The sequence below is a fragment of the Phocoena phocoena genome, chromosome 12 (genome assembly GCF_963924675.1).
Source record: "Phocoena phocoena chromosome 12, mPhoPho1.1, whole genome shotgun sequence".
Classification (NCBI taxonomy): Eukaryota; Metazoa; Chordata; class Mammalia; order Artiodactyla; family Phocoenidae; genus Phocoena; species Phocoena phocoena.
In genome coordinates, this window is record NC_089230.1 from 17,835,381 (window position 1) to 17,851,476 (window position 16,096).

The following is a 16,096-nucleotide window of genomic DNA, read 5'->3' on the forward strand; positions in this document are numbered from 1 at the left end:
AGATTTTCTTATAAAACCCATCTCAGGTAAATGTATCTAACTTCTCTATTTGAAAATAATTACAAGACTGGTTCATTTTATATACAACAGGAAAAATGACAGTTGATATAAAAATTAAGTTGATATACAATTAACACGAAATAACACAGCAAATTAAATAATTGGAGCTAATATGCCCTTACACATGAACGGGGAATCAACCAGTATATTACTTTACTTAGTGCTTCTCAACTTCAAATCCGTTAACTACTGATTTTATTGATGACATTCACAAAACTGTACCTTTAAAAAACGGCTTAATACTTCCTGTGACATATCATGGAACAATGGGTTTATTAGATAATATATCATACAAATTAAACAATTTGTAAACTGCTTCATGTTCATCATATAGCTGACATTAACTAACAGAAATGTTACTCATAGGTACTTTCTACAAAGTCAAAAACTTTTGAGAATGACTATTTTTAAAATATTTCTTTTGGCTTGATCAGTTATCTCCATCACATATATTTAATCCCTCCCTAATGATATTTAAAGTAAATTTTAATGTAAACTTTCATACCCCATAGTGCACGTTATAAAATGTAAACATAAGAGCTTTATTAATGAAAAGGGGAAAGGAAAAATGCATAACAGACTGTGAAATTAAGGTGTTCTACAATATACCTTTAATGATCATATGGAATAGAAAAACAACCATCATGTTTGCTATCAATTTGTGCTCTGATTATCTCTTAATGACAAAAGAAAACTGTTTTAAACTATTTTTTATAGAAGAAAGTATTTAAATTTCATTAATACTAAGTATAATCTTCTATATTATTCGTCCTTTGTTGCTTTAAGAACAATCAGTAATAATCTCAGATGAGCCTGCAGAATGAGCTTACCTACTTCAGATCTACCCCGTCATCTCTTTTCTGTCTGTGTGCTATTCTAGGGACCAATCATTTATTGTCCACTGATGGTCTCATCTGCTTTATACTCCAATACAGGAATAATTTAGTTACCAAAATGCACATATTTTCCTTTTCTTTTGGCTTTTTAAAACCTTGAAAGGACATGAACAGTTTTACTGTATATTTCTACAGAAAATACTTTGTACGTCATCAGACGAGACTCTTACATAGATAATTATTGACAAAGGATGCTTGTGATTTTTTCCATGCGACAGCATGTGCACTAAGATTTAATTGGCTCATCACCTGAGTGTACTGGAACTGTTAGCAAGTAAAGGGCATATTAAAAAGGGAGCTGAACATTTTACTGAAATAATGAAACTTTTTTAAAGCAATTTTAATTAAGTAATGCAAAGGTACATTAGGTTAAACATTTTATAAAAATTCAAGCAAAATTAAAAACTTAGCCAATTTCAACATTTCTACAAATTTAACCAGTAACTATTTTGGTCAAATCCACGTTTAGCTGAATTAATGAGAACAAGGACAAGGGACATTGAAGTATTCTCCTCACCACAATGGAGGTTTTTCTCACTTTCCACACTGCATAGCCATTACATGGAAACTCCCAGAATGATGAGCAGTTCAGTCATGCTCTACACTTTTCTTTTCAATGAAAAGTGATGTATCGCCTTGTTTTGCTTTTGACAAAATATGGACTAAACACAAGTATACAATAACAAGAATCCAAGAGTAGCCCATACACAAGTCAACTATGTGTATGTTTTTATTATTTAAAGCCCACCATTCAGCTTATCTGTCTAAAGATATGGTAATAAACAGTTTGTTTCTTTTTCACTAATGATACTGATGACCAGTCAGTTGAAGGGAGGGAAAGTCCAAGAGAGCCGTTTATAAGTCAGTCAGTGACACAAATATAACTGTTTCAGCTTCAGGACTTCTGACTTATTGCCTCTCCCTCAAAGAGGTCAAACAACGATGGCAGATAACGACAGCACAGAATCTTTCGGCACGTGAAAGTTTTATACAGGACTGACCCAGGAAAAGTCCCTGCTATGTCCCCTCAACATCCCTCTGTTTCTTCATTTGTAACATGTGACCATCCTAGTTCCCAAACCGTCAACTCGTAGCTGGCCCACAGCATATGCTCCACGTTGAGTGTGTGTGAACACTCCCCAGTTAAAGCCGCATGACTGAGGTCAAACAGTGCATGATTGTGCTAGGAAAGAGCAGTATCCAGTGATGAACATCTCTTTAATGTTAACTTTCCTAAAGTGAAATCAATAAAATAAAATAGGAAAATTCTTTTTCCTTCTGGTTAAAGTTGGACTTAGTTGGATTTCTGGTTGTCAGAACTGGTACCACTTCTTATCTTTGTATTTCAACATCATCTAAAGTGGAGAAAACACAAAAAACACATTTTAAAAATGCCAGAATAACTACACTTACAACTGGTTGCTATACTTTTCTAAAACATGATATCATTCTGAAACATCCTCTCATTTTTATATTTAGTATTTATATGGAAAGCAGGAAGCAGGAACTGTTCCGTTTCAAGGAAAAAGGAATGTAACTATGAAGAACTAGCCTAGAAGGTCCTCACATTTCCTAAAGACAAGACATAAGTCAATTTTGGCTCAGTGCATTCTTTGGTGACCTAAGCTAATAACTTAAAAAATAAGGTAACTTTCAGTTCTCTAAAGTGAATTAAAAATAATACTTAAAGAACCTGGAGAATGAAAGGCTGAAATGACTACTGCTGCCATCTACAGTTTACTGAGCACTTAACTCTGGGCCAGGCACTGTATAACATACTTTCTCTACATGATTTCACTTGGTCCTCACAATAACTCTATCTGTTAGGCATTATTAAAGTCTCCCTATTTTACCAGTGAAGAAACTGAGGCTTATAGGGGTTAACCGCAGTAACACAATGGTGAAACTGGGATTTGAACCCATGGAGTCTAATTCAAAAACCCATGATCTTAACCACCTCAACGTACCGTCTTCCTTAGACTCTCACATATGGCTCAGGAACGTCTGGTAGAAGGGAAGAGCGAACAGCTAGGGATTGAGCTCTTTGCTAAATATTTTGACTGTAGATATATCTGAGGTTAACTGAACTGTTATATGCCTTAGAGATCACAGTCAGGGGCACGGTTATGCCAACAAAAGGCCTGACCTAGATTTAAGGCACTAGCCTGTATCTGAGGTGTGTTGGCCTAGTACAAGGACTCACGAAAGATCTCTGAATCTCTCTGAAAGCCTGGACAATTCTCTCCCAAGTCAAGTTACCTCTCATACATTCCAGTTGTCAACATTATTGAGCAAGGAGGAGATGACTTTTGACTGAAAAGTTTAAAGAAGAGCTATTACTGACAGAGTGGGTACTCAAATATAAAAATAACCTTAATATGGCTTCTTCAGATAATACACTCAAAATGCCTTTGAGGGCTAGGCTAGGAACTAAATGTGTGAAGTAGCCCAGTATAAAGCATCAAGGAGTGGCAGAACTGTGTGTCGAAATGAAGAACGTGTATTCCACCTGACGGCTTTTAAATTCAGTTTTTCAAGCGTACTATTCTGGCTAGCAAAGTGTATTTGTAAGAAGGTTAGGGATTCCCTACTTTAGAGCATCTGTTTTTAAGCTCCACCACAACTTCCTAGTTCATCAAGATGAATTCGTTGCAAAAATGCACATTACTCCTCTGTGTGAACTGGTCTACAGACAGATTTAGTATTGTTTCATTGAATAAAAACATTGGCCAATTTCAGTTATTTAACTGTACCTAAAGATCAAGAGGCAAATTATTTCCTTCTCTAGAAGTTAGTAGTAGAATCTGAGGCATTTAGGAAAATTAGCTTTGTTGTTGTTATTGTAACCCCTAAGAAACTGTTTGCAAAGCCACTGGCTTTGTTTACAAAAAGGCTGAAGGTGAGCAGGTACCTTCAAAATTTATAAACTACAGTAAGAGACCAAAGGCTATTGAGACATATTCTTGTAATGGTTCCCGCTGGCGGCAAAAATTAGGAATTTGCAACCATACTGAGGATACATGAAAATTCGTGTGTGGAAATACAACAGCTATAAAAATACAGTAATTTTCATACTTGCTTTACCTAGGCTTTTTGGCTTAAATATTTGACAGACATACCTCGTGAGCATGTTTAGAAAATGAATCTGCACTGGATAACATAGCTGCAGTTCTTTCTTCCAGGTCACTAAGTTTCTGCCCTCTTTCATCTAGTGCCAACCTGGCTCGTGCTAATTCACCAACAACTCCAGATGCTGCTCCTTTCACGCCTTCGATGCCACCAGGGCCAGGGATATGCTGAGCAAGACTTCTTGAAGCCTTTCCCGAGGATGATTCTCCAACTGAACGATTTGATAAATGAAAGAGTAACCCAGAAAATGAAAATTTTTTACTAATAAAATCCTACTACCTGATAGCATTAAAACATACTTGATTGACAATATAATTGAAGTATTTATTTTACTATATAATTATTACTTTTTAATTATGATTGTTTTAATAATTTGTAGATACTTTTCAAACATACAAAAACACAACGTACATTAATAAATATTCTACTCTATACTAGTTCATATAATAGAACTTGAGCAAAAAAGTGACTGCTAATTATTTGTTGAAATGAATAATGGGTATACGGATACCACTTTAATAACAGTAAAAAAATCACTCTTAAGTGTCCAAAAAATTAAAGTTAAATTAACTTAAAAATATTTAAATTCAAAGACATAGGTTTAAATATACATATTTATTTTAGTTTATTTATACCACACTTTCTCTTACTTGAAATACTATGCTTAGGCTTAGAAGGAAAATGTAGAATTTATTCAGTATTTCTTTTCAGTCTCCAAAAGTTGTAGATAACCACATCCCTTTCTTTCTATCCATTTATCTTGTCACTTACCAAATAGATCAACTTCTTCTTTCAAAAGATCTCAGGAATTCATTGCTTCCCTTCCGTTTATAACCTAGACCCTCATCACCTAAACCTAGATAACTGCAAAAGTCTTAAAATACGTTAAAGACTGATGTCAGATTCCCTTTCTTCAGCATACATTTCTTTCTTTAGAAATGTAACTCATACCATAAAATTTGGCCTTGAACAATTCAGTAAATTTTAGTTTATTCAGAAGGTTGTACAACTACCATCACTAATTCTCGAGCATTTTAATTACTCAAACACAAAACAAAACACCCAAACAAATCCATGATTATTAGCTGTCACTTTCCATTTCCTCCACTTCTCAGTCCTTGGCAATCAATAATCCACTCTCTGTCTCCATAAATTTTCCTGTTCTGAACATTTCATACAAATGATTCACACACTGCGTGGGTTTGTGTCTGGCTTCTTTCACTTACTGTCAAGATTCAACCATATTGTAGCATGTATCAGTACTTCATCCTTTTTAATAACTGAATAATATTCCATTGTATGGATATGGATATATGACATTTTGTTTATCTGTTCATCAGTTGATGGACATTTGAGTTGTTTTCACTTTTTGGCTACTATGAATAATGCTGTTATGAACACTTGTACAAGTTTTTGTGTGAACATGTGTTTTCAATTCTCTTGGGTATATACTTAGTAGTGGAATTGCTGGGTCATATAACTTTATGTTTAACTTCTTGAGGAACTGCCAGAGTTTTCCAAAGAGGTTACATTATTTTACATTTCCACCAGCAACTTGTGAGGGTTTTGATTTCTCCATATCCTTGAGAAGATATGTTACTGTACATCTTTTTGATTACAACCGTCCTAGTCAATGTGAAGTGGTATTTCATTGTGGTTTTGATTTGCATTTCTCTAATGACAAATTATACTGAGCATCTTTTCGTGTGTTTATTGGCCATTTGTATCTTTTCTTTGGAGAAAAGTCTATTCAAACCTTTTGCCCATTTAAAAATTGGGCTATTTGTTTCTTTATTGTTGAGTTGTAAGAATTTTTTAATACTCGATATTAGACTCATGAGATATCAGACTATCTTTTTTGACTTTTAATTCTGATGAAATCCAATTTACCTATTTTTTTCTTTGGTTGCTTATGATTTAGGTGTCATATCTGAGAAACCATTGCCTAATCTAAGGTCACAAAGATTTATACTTAGGTTTTCTTCTAAGAGTTTTATAGTTTTAGCTCTTACACTGAGGTCTTTGATCCACTCTGAGTTAATTTTTGTGTATGGTGTGAGGTCGGGGTCCAATCCATTCTTTTGCATGTGGATATCCATTGTCCCAACACCATCTGTCAAAAAGACCACTCTTTCACCATTGAAGTTTCTTGGTATCCTTGTAGAAAATCAATTGACCACACATGTATGGGCTTACTTCTGGACTCTCAATTCTATTCCATTCGTCTATGTATCTACCCTAATGCCAGTACCACACTCTCTTGATGATTACAGCTTTGTAGCAGCTTTGGAAATCAAAATGTGTGAGTCCTGTATCTTCTTTCTTCTTTTCAGAAAAAATTGTGTGTGTGGCTATTTTGGATCCTTTCCATTTCCATATGAATCTTAGGAACAGCTTGTTTCTTTCTTCAAAAAACCAGCTTGGACTTTGACGAGGACTGTGTTGAATGCATAGATCAACCTGGGGAGTACTGCCATCTTAGCAATATTAAATATTCCAATCCATGAATGTAAGATATTAATCCATTTATTTATGCCTTAATTTCTTTAAATGATGTTCGAAGTTTTTAGTATATGTTTTAGTATATGTTTTCCATATGTTTAGTATATGTTTTAGTATTTTTTCTTTTTGATGCTATTATAAATGAAATTGTTTGCTTAATTTAATTTTTGGTTTGTTCATTGCTAGTGTACAGAAATGCAATCAATTCTTTATATGGATCTTGTATAAAATCTTGCTGAACTTGTTTATTGGCTAGAATGTGTTTTAAAAAATTTTTTAATTTAAAAAATTTTTTGGCCACGCAGTGCAGTTTGTGGGATCTTAGTTCCCTGACCAGGTATTGAATCTGGGGCTACAGCAGTGAAAGTGCCAAGCCCTAACCACTGGACCACCAGGGAACTCCCTAGAATGTTTTTTTTTGTGTGTGTATGGTTTCCTTAAGACCTGCTATATGCAGGGTTATGTCACCTGTGAAGAGAGGTAATTTTACTTCTTCCATTCCAAACCTGCATGCCTGTATTTACTTTTCTTGCCTAATTGTCCTGGTTAAAGCCTCTAGTATAATGTTAATAGAAGTAGTGAGACCCTTTGAATTCCTATATAAAATTTAGAATCAGTTACAAAATTTGGGGGGGTGTTGATAAGGACTTCATTAAATGTTTATTTGTGTACATGCATATATCAGTTTTGAGAGAAGGGATGTTCTTATTGCATCTTCAACCACACGAACATGGTATATCTCTTCATTTATTTGGGTCATTAACTTCTCTCAACGAAGTTCGATAATTTTCTACCTTCCCTATGGAGGTCCCTGAACATCTTCTGTTAAGATTTATTTCCAGGTATTTGATTATTTTTGATACTCTTGTGGTAGGTAGAATAATGCCCCCCCCCAAACCCCCAAAGATGACGACACTCTTAATTCCTGGAACCTGTGAATATGTTACCTTCGTGGGAAAAGGGACTCTGCAGATGTGATTAAGTTAAAGACCTAAAGGTAGACTAATTATACAGGTAAACCCAATGTATAATCACATGTGTTCGTAAAAGCAAAGAGCTTTCCCCAGCTGTAGGCAGAGAAATGTGGCTTCAGAAAAACAGAGAGATGCAAAAAAGTTGCTAGCTTTGAAGATTAAGGAAGGCATCACCAGGTGTGGATGGAATATGGATGGCCTCTAGAAGCTGAAAAAGGCAAGGAAACCATTCTCTCCTAAAGCCTCCAACAAGGAACACAGCCCTGGTAACACACTAGTGAGACCCATGTTGATTTCTAGCTTATAAAACTGTAAGATAATAGAATTTCTGTTGTTTCAAGTCACTAAGTTTGTGGTAATTTGTTATAGCAACAATGGAAAACTAATACAAAGAGCAATTTTTAAAATTTCATTTTTTACTGTTAATATGATATGAATAAATTTTATTTTTATATGCTGATTATATCTAGTCAGTCTACTAAACTATTATTTCTAATGATTTAGCTACAGATTTTTTAGGCTTTCTAAATATGTCATCATATCAAACATTCACAAGTGATTATTTTGTTCTCCCTATCCTATTATTGTACCTTTATTTCTTTTTAGTTCCCTTTTAAAGTTTCTAGGGACTTCAATACATTGTTGAATATCTGTGGTAACAGAATTATATCTCATACCTTATGTCAAAGGAAAAATTATTTTTTAATGTTCCTGTACTAAGTGTGATATTTGCTATAGAGTTTTGATAGTTAAATGTTGTATCATTTGTAGCTATAATTTATCAAATTACTTTCTAGGAATTTTTATCATAAACGGATACTGAATTTTAACACATCTCTTTTGCATTTATTGTGGTGGTGGTATGATTTTTCTCTTTAATCTGTTAATGTGGTGAACTACCAATTAACTTTTTAAAAAATAATAAATCAGCTTTGAATTCCTGGAACAATGCAAACTTGGTCTTGACACATCATCTGCATTGTGATTAGATCACACATTCTTAATTCTAATCCATTGGAATCTGTTGATTTTTTAAAAAAATCATCTAACATAATGTAAACTTAAAAAAAAAACCCTAACTTTTTATAATGTAAGTTTCAAACATACAGGAAAGTAAAAAGAATTGTATAATAAACATCCATATATCCATGACCTAATTTTGGTAATAGATAACATTTTTTTTTTTTGCCATTTGACTGTGTCTGTATATATATAATTTTTGAATGGAATACTTAAAAATTTATTATAGAAATTGATATTTTACTCCAAAATACTTCAGTATTCATCTATAATTTCCCTACAAATATCAACAGAATACATTTTATGAACATTCTGTATGTGTTTGAAAATGTATATTCTGCAATGTTCTTCAGGTTTAAGTTCCTTCATTGTGTTAATATCTTCTGTACCCTTGCAACCTATTTTTTATCTGCTGTTATATCTCAATCAATGGATATATTTTAGAAGTCCCCACTATGATTGAGAAATTGTCTCTTCTAGCAGTTATGTCCATATTTCTTATATATACTGAAGTCAAAATATTAGGTATACTTAATAATGCCTTAATGTTTACTCTTTCTGATATTAACATAGTCGTACCAGGCAGATGATTCATTTGCGTTTGTGCTTTTCTACCTTTTAAAATTTCAATCTTTCTGTGCTCTTATATTTTATTTTTTATTAAAAAATTTTTTTTAACATCTTTACTGGAATATAATTGCTTTACAACGGTGTGTTAGTTTCTGCTTTATAACAAAGTGTATCAGCTATACATATACATATATCCTCATATCTCCTCCCTCTTGTGTCTCCGTCCCACCCTCCCTATCCCACCCCTCTAGGTGGTCACAAAGCAAGGAGCTGATCTCCCTGTGCTATGCAGCTGCTTCCCACTAGCTATCTATTTTACATTTGGTAGTATTTATCTCTTATATTTTAAATGTGTCTTCTGTGAGCAATATACTTATCCTTCTTTTAAAATTTAGTCTGATAGTCTCTATCTTTTAACTAGAATATTTATTCTACCTACATTTACTACGGTTATTTATATTTAAGTAAATCTACCATCTTTCATGTGATTTCTAGTTATCTCACCTGTTTTGTGTTCTTTCTTCCCTCCTTTTGGAAGGACTGTGATCTTCCTGCTATTCATCAAGTTATGTACTACTTTTCTAGGTTACAGAGGTCACCCTAGAAATGACAACAAGAATCCTTAACTTATTAATGCTAATAGATCTTTTTACAAGTCTCTCAAAAAATGCAGGGATCTCAGATCACCTCAAATCCAGTTACCCTTTCTAATTTCCTTGATTTTATGCAATATTTTGGATCACATTGTTTATTTATATGTGTATACACATACCACAAGACTTTGCTTTACAGTTTATAAAGATTTCAGTAATTATAATTATGCATGTATTTATTACTTTCTTTCTAAAGCACTGTCTCCTATATTTCTGACATTCCATCAGGATTATTTTCCCTCTATTTGAAGTACATCCTTTAGCATTCCCTTTAGTGTGATAGTGAGGCTTATTTGTTCACTTGTCTAAAACTCTCTCGTTCTTGAAGAATATTTTCTTTTCAGTATATAGTTCTAGATTAAGTACTATCTTCTGATAATAGGACGATAGAAGATCATCCTATTACCTTGGCTGTTGAGAACTCAGTCCGTAACTTGTTAAAAGGTACCTATCATTTTTCTCTAGCCACCTGAAAGTTTTTCTTTGTTTTTGATGCACATTATTTTCATGTGACCTATCTAGCTGTGGATTTTTAAAAAATATCTTTCTTGGAATTAATTGGCTTCTTATGTGTGAATTGCTGTATTCTATCAATTCTGAAAAATTCCCAGCCGTATCTCTTTACATATTGATTCTTCTTCACATTCTTTCCTATCTCCTTCTTGAGAAGGTCTAACATAGGTTAGCCCCTGTCACTGCAACTTCTATTTCCTTTATCTTCTCCTATGTATCTTACATCTTTTTGTTTCTCTGTGCTACATTCTGGACGTTTTATTTTGACTTACGTTTAAGTTATGTTAATTCTTTCTTCAGTTGTGTCTAATTTGTGGTTAAATTCATCCACTAAGCTTTTAATCTTGGTTTCTGAACCTTTCATTTCTAGAATTTCATTTTAGTCTTTTACACATTTGTTGTATTGATTTTATAGTTTTCAGTTACCTGATAAAATGTTCAGGCATGGTATTGATACTTATCCTCTTGAACATAATATGAACAATTATTTTATAGTCTGTGTCTGATGACTCCAATATTTGAAGTACCTGTGATTCTGCTTTGGCTTTTTCTGTTTTATTGATCATGGTGTTGATTCCTAGTATTCCAGATTACCTGACTACATATTTGAAAAACTATTTCTAAAAATGATATGAGGACTCTGAATATGTTATCTTTCTTTAGAGAACATTTTCATTGGAATCTGCCAGTTGCTGGGGACTTTAGCAGTTTGAAAAAATCTTAATTGAAGTTGAACGTTTTCTGGGCCACTCAGATCATCTCAGGCTGAGCTGAAAGTCTGTGTGTCTGTATGTGCTGATTTACTTCCAGTTCACCTTTGCTCTTAAGCTGTGGCCCTTTGGGGTCTTTGCAAAGAGAAAGAGTTATTTATCAGGGTTCCCATCTTAGCCAATTCTGGGAGCCTACCTTGCTAGTCCTAACACAGTTTAGAATCTCAGCTTGCTGCTTTAGATTAGCGAAGTACTCCAGGGTAAAAGTGGCCTCAGTTTGCCACGCTCACCACCTTTCCCCACGGATACTGTCTCCACTATACGGTTAGCTCTTCGATGTTTTCGAGAAGTAAAAAATGCATATATGTTTGAATTTTGTATAACTTTGTCTAGTAACCTCAGTAAGAATGTTATTCTAAAATATCCATCCCCCCCGTGACTTGAAGAACAGTCTTAATTTTTTAAATGAATTAAAACTGACCAATCCTCATTACCCAGATGACTGAACAATCATTTGGGTAAGTTTTTAAAATGAACTTGCACTACACACTTACTTGCTGGTATTTAATCTTAGTCTTTCTAGTCAACCAAACAGAAAAGGGAAATTCTAAAATATTCTAGCAAAAAATAAAGAATAAAAGAAAATAAAAATTCAAGGATAGCTAAGAGCTCCTATTTGAAAGAAAGGTCAGACATTCATTGATTCATTCATTAGTTCATTCAAGGACCAATTTCTGATTTGTGCCAATTCTATGGAAGGTAGTAGATGAACCAGATTTTATATTTTAAATAACCTTCTAAGTGCAATGAGACTAGTTCTGGAAGTTTTGTAAGATAAAATAAATGTTTAAGTAAAAACGTTTTCAAAGGTAAGGTCATCAACTAAAGTCAATTACAGAATTAAAATAATGTAGATCATATTTAATGAAAGTCAAAACAATTTTGAAAATTATTCATTTAAAGCTGTGAATATTCCTTTTTAGTCACCTGAAGCCATTCCGATTTTGGTTTCCAGAGTAAACTATTCCCCTGACTTGAGTTAGAATATGGCAGAATATAATTTTATGTATTTTGCAAAAACTTGGGTCTATCAATTGTTGTGACAGAGAGGAAAAAGGTGAACATAATTTATACATGTAAGAAAAATTTATATGGCTTGGATGTTTCTGTTTTATAGACATATTATCCAAATTAAATAAATCAACTTACATAGTTCTTCTCTATCAAGAGATTGTGCACCACCTCCAAACAAGCCTTTAAAGAATCCCCTGTTTGGTGCTTCAGGTGTTTCTACAGGAGTGAAGAGTTCACCCAACATTTCCTTTAAAATCAAAACAAATTGTAATTGTTAAAGCTTCAGGGACACTAAACTATAATTCACAAAACCATCACTGTAAACTCTTTAACTCAAACTTACATTACCTGTTGAGGTTCACAAACAATGAGTACACTTCAAATGATCAGATCTAGAACATTCTGACTTGGTCAAACAGTAAGTTATTAAGACTAACTTGACTAAGAATAACTTGCTGCTTGCTACTTTGGCTAGATTACTTTTTTCACATTTTAAGCAAAGATGATATTCCTGCTTAAATTGTAAGGAGATTCCAATCTTAATGACGAAGTGTTCATATAACTCTTATCAGGAATTGGTAACTGGATTAATAACTAGGTCTTCTTAAATTAGAAAGAAGAAAATCTATTAGCAAGTTGAAAAGTCCAGTGTAATGATGATACAGAGTCTTGGAATTATCCAAAATAGCTGAGTCAGAAAATTAGTAGTTTAGAAAGACATACATACTTCTTTTTTCATAAACAAATGCTGGGAAGAGAATTATGCCAACATAAACCTGGAATTTCAGAAATCTGGCAGGGAGATGGAAAGACTTCTTTTTATATTGTCAGAGTTTTCTGAAATTTTTGTCAATATTTTTCAGAGCACAGAAATGGTAAAAGTAAGTCAGGAGACAAGAAAAATTGCTGACATCTTACTGACTTTGTAGATAACACATAAAGAGGGAAGAGGAGTTTCTATAAAAAAAAAAGGATGGTAGTAATATTATTTGCAAGGCAGTTTTGGGAAGCTTTGGAAGCAAAATAAAATTATAGTGAGGCTTTGGGATTGCATTTCTGCCCATTAAAGAGAAGTAGCTATGATACAAAGGACAAGTACACCACTGGTTCCAGGTAGTTCTGTTGTATTCTGATATTACATTATTACAGTTGGAGCTAAAGTATGTATTTTTTAGAGTTTCTTCCTTAGGGCTGGGCTAAGAAAGTTAATAAAGGATGTCCAAAGATTTTACATTTAGGTATATCTGTACACATATATATATTTTTGGCCGCACCGCGCAGCTTGTGGGATCTTAGTTCCCCAACCAGGGATTGAACCCGGGCCCACGGCAGTGAGAGAACGGAGTCTTAACCGTTGAACCATGAAGGAATTCCCAGTATTATCCATATTAATGCTGTCTCTCCAACCAGATTATAAATGAAAGGAGATATATATTAACACTATACAACACAGAGTTTCATTTATAATGTTGAAGTGGATTGAAGGCTTTACATTTTCATTCTCTTCCTCTGGATTTCTATAAAGTGGAGTAAAAGTAGAACGAAAAATTTCCTGAAGTCAATAAATCAAACTTGCTAAAACCCACCATAGAATATACTAATACCTATTATTTAATTCAAATTTATATTAGCCTATATAAAGAAGATGATTTTAGGCATATTTCCAATCTTTTTTATACTGTACTTCACAGATTCTAATTTAAACTGTATCTATTAAATTAATAAAACAAATGGCAAACAGCTACCATTTGAGTGTCTTTTATGCTAAATCAAGAGTAATATGACATATATATATATAGAGTCACAGCATAAAAATGTTTTTTGACATTTACCTCACTTTAGAATTATGGTTTACAGCTCTTAATTTATTTGGTGTTTAATGAGCTTGCAATCTTACAAATGTAAAGTTAAGAAATTTAAAAATCCAAAGATTACAGTTATAAATCAAGAATCACTACAGTGTACTGGAATGAGTATAAACTTTGGAACCACGTGGACCTGGGTTTGACACTCACCTCTGACTTTTACTTGCAGAGGAAGCTTAGGCAAATCAGTCTCCCAGGGAACTGGTTTCCTCAACTTTATAAAGAAGTGATAAAAATACTTACCTCTCAGGAACGTTACCAGGATTAAAGATAATGAAGATTATCTTTAATAAACTGAAGATAACATACAATTCCAAGATCAGACACTCAATGATGTATACACTAAATAGAAAAATCTCCTTTCACATAGGGATGAAACAAATTAGAAAATATGCAAGTCATTTATCATTAGATTAACATTGTGAATAGATATCTTTGAAGGAAGTGCCCGCATAGCACAGGGAGATCAGCTAGGCGCTTTGTGACCGCCTGGAGGGGTGTGATAGGGAGGGTGGGAGGGAGGGAGATGCAAGAGGGAAGAGATATGGGAACATATGTATATGTATAACTGATTCACTTTGTTATAAAGCAGAAACTAACACACCATTGTAAAGCAATTATACTCCAATAAAAATGTAAAAAAAAAAATTAGGTATTTCTTAATGAGTCTGCACTGTCTGCAGTTAGTATTAGGATTTGGGGAGAAGTATTGATGTTAAAAACGTACATATTTCAAGAATATAAAATAGTATCTATAGGTATTTTTTCACTTGTATCTAAATAAGGATTTTAATTATGATAAATTTATGCTTTAGAACACTTAACTTTAATGACTAATACATGTTGGTGAAATCGAAATAGATTTGTACTATCTGTGATATTTCTCTACATCTTGTAATGGGAAACTGTATGTCTGAAACGATGTCTGGAACTTTTAAACTACTCTAAAATATGAATATATAGAAACAAGTATACTTGTTTGATGTTAGACAGTTGGATTTCATTTGTCATTTGTGTTTATAAGCTTAAGTGGTAAAATATAGGACTAATTTCATGAATGAGTCAATGTAAGTGCTTTGTTTGTCACTACTCTTTTTTCTTAAATTGAAGTACAGTTGATTTATAATATTAGTTTCAGATGTACAACAGAGTGATTAAATATTTGTATAGATTATACTCCATTTAAAGTTATTACAAAATATTGGCTATATTCTCTGTACTGTACAATATATCCTTAGAGCTTATTTATTTTATACATAGTTGTTTGTACCTCTTAATCCCTTACCCTTATATTGTCCCTCCCTTCTTCCCTCTCCCCACTGGTAACCACTAGTTTGTTTTCTCTATCTGTGAGTCTGTTTCTGTTTTGTTATATTCATTCATTTGTTTTATTTTTTAGATTCCACACATAAGTGATAATGTACAGTATGTTTTTCTCTGTCTGACTTATTTCACTTAGCACAATACCCTCCAGGTCCATATGTGTTGTTGCAACTGGAAAAATTTCATTCCTTTTTATGTTTAAGTAGTACTCCATTGTATGTGTGTGTGTGTATGTATGTATGCATGTATCTATCTATCTATCTATCTATCTATCACATCTTCTTTATCCGTTCACCTGCTGATGGGACACTTAGGTTGCTTCCATATCTTGGTTGCTGTCAGAATGGCTATCATCAAAAAGCCTACAAATAAAGAATGATGGTAAGGGTGTGGAGGAGAGGAAACCATAGTGCACTCTTGGTGGGAATGTGAATTGGTGCAGCCACTATGGAAAACAGTATGGAAGTTCTTCAAAAAACTAAAAACAGAACTACCTTACGATCCAAAATTCCACTTTCTTCAGTATATATCTGAAGAAAATGAAAACACCAATATTCACAGCAGTGTTATTTATAATAACTAAACTCTTTTTATTACATCAAATAATCACTGATTTTAATAACTTTGATTAAGAAAACTCTCTGTTATAAGAATATTGAGACTACATAAATATCTTCCAAGATAAGCACAGTAATAAATTTCAGTATTGCTGCATAATATATTCAAGGGAACCTAAACAGTTCAACTGTCATCGATTTTTTACAGTGAACACCTGGGGTTTTGTTTATAAGTTACAATCTTGAGGTG

General features: G+C 33.2%; 1 protein-coding gene across 3 annotated transcripts in view; it reads right to left on the reverse strand.

Annotated features, from left to right (window-relative positions):
* Nucleotides 1-1,288: 1,288 nt before the first annotated feature.
* Nucleotides 1,289-16,096, reverse strand: part of STXBP5 (syntaxin binding protein 5) — a 165,153-nt gene continuing 150,345 nt past the window's right edge. For 2 of the 3 annotated variants that reach the window (XM_065889250.1, XM_065889249.1), the window contains 3 exons: nucleotides 12,237-12,348; nucleotides 4,076-4,296; nucleotides 2,270-2,311 (listed from right to left, as the gene is read on the reverse strand). In XM_065889250.1, coding sequence (XP_065745322.1) covers nucleotides 2,270-2,311; nucleotides 4,076-4,296; nucleotides 12,237-12,348 — 375 coding nt within the window. Of the gene's footprint in view, nucleotides 2,312-4,075; nucleotides 4,297-12,236; nucleotides 12,349-16,096 lie in introns of all 3 variants that reach the window. The other variant, XM_065889248.1, reaches the window with a different exon arrangement.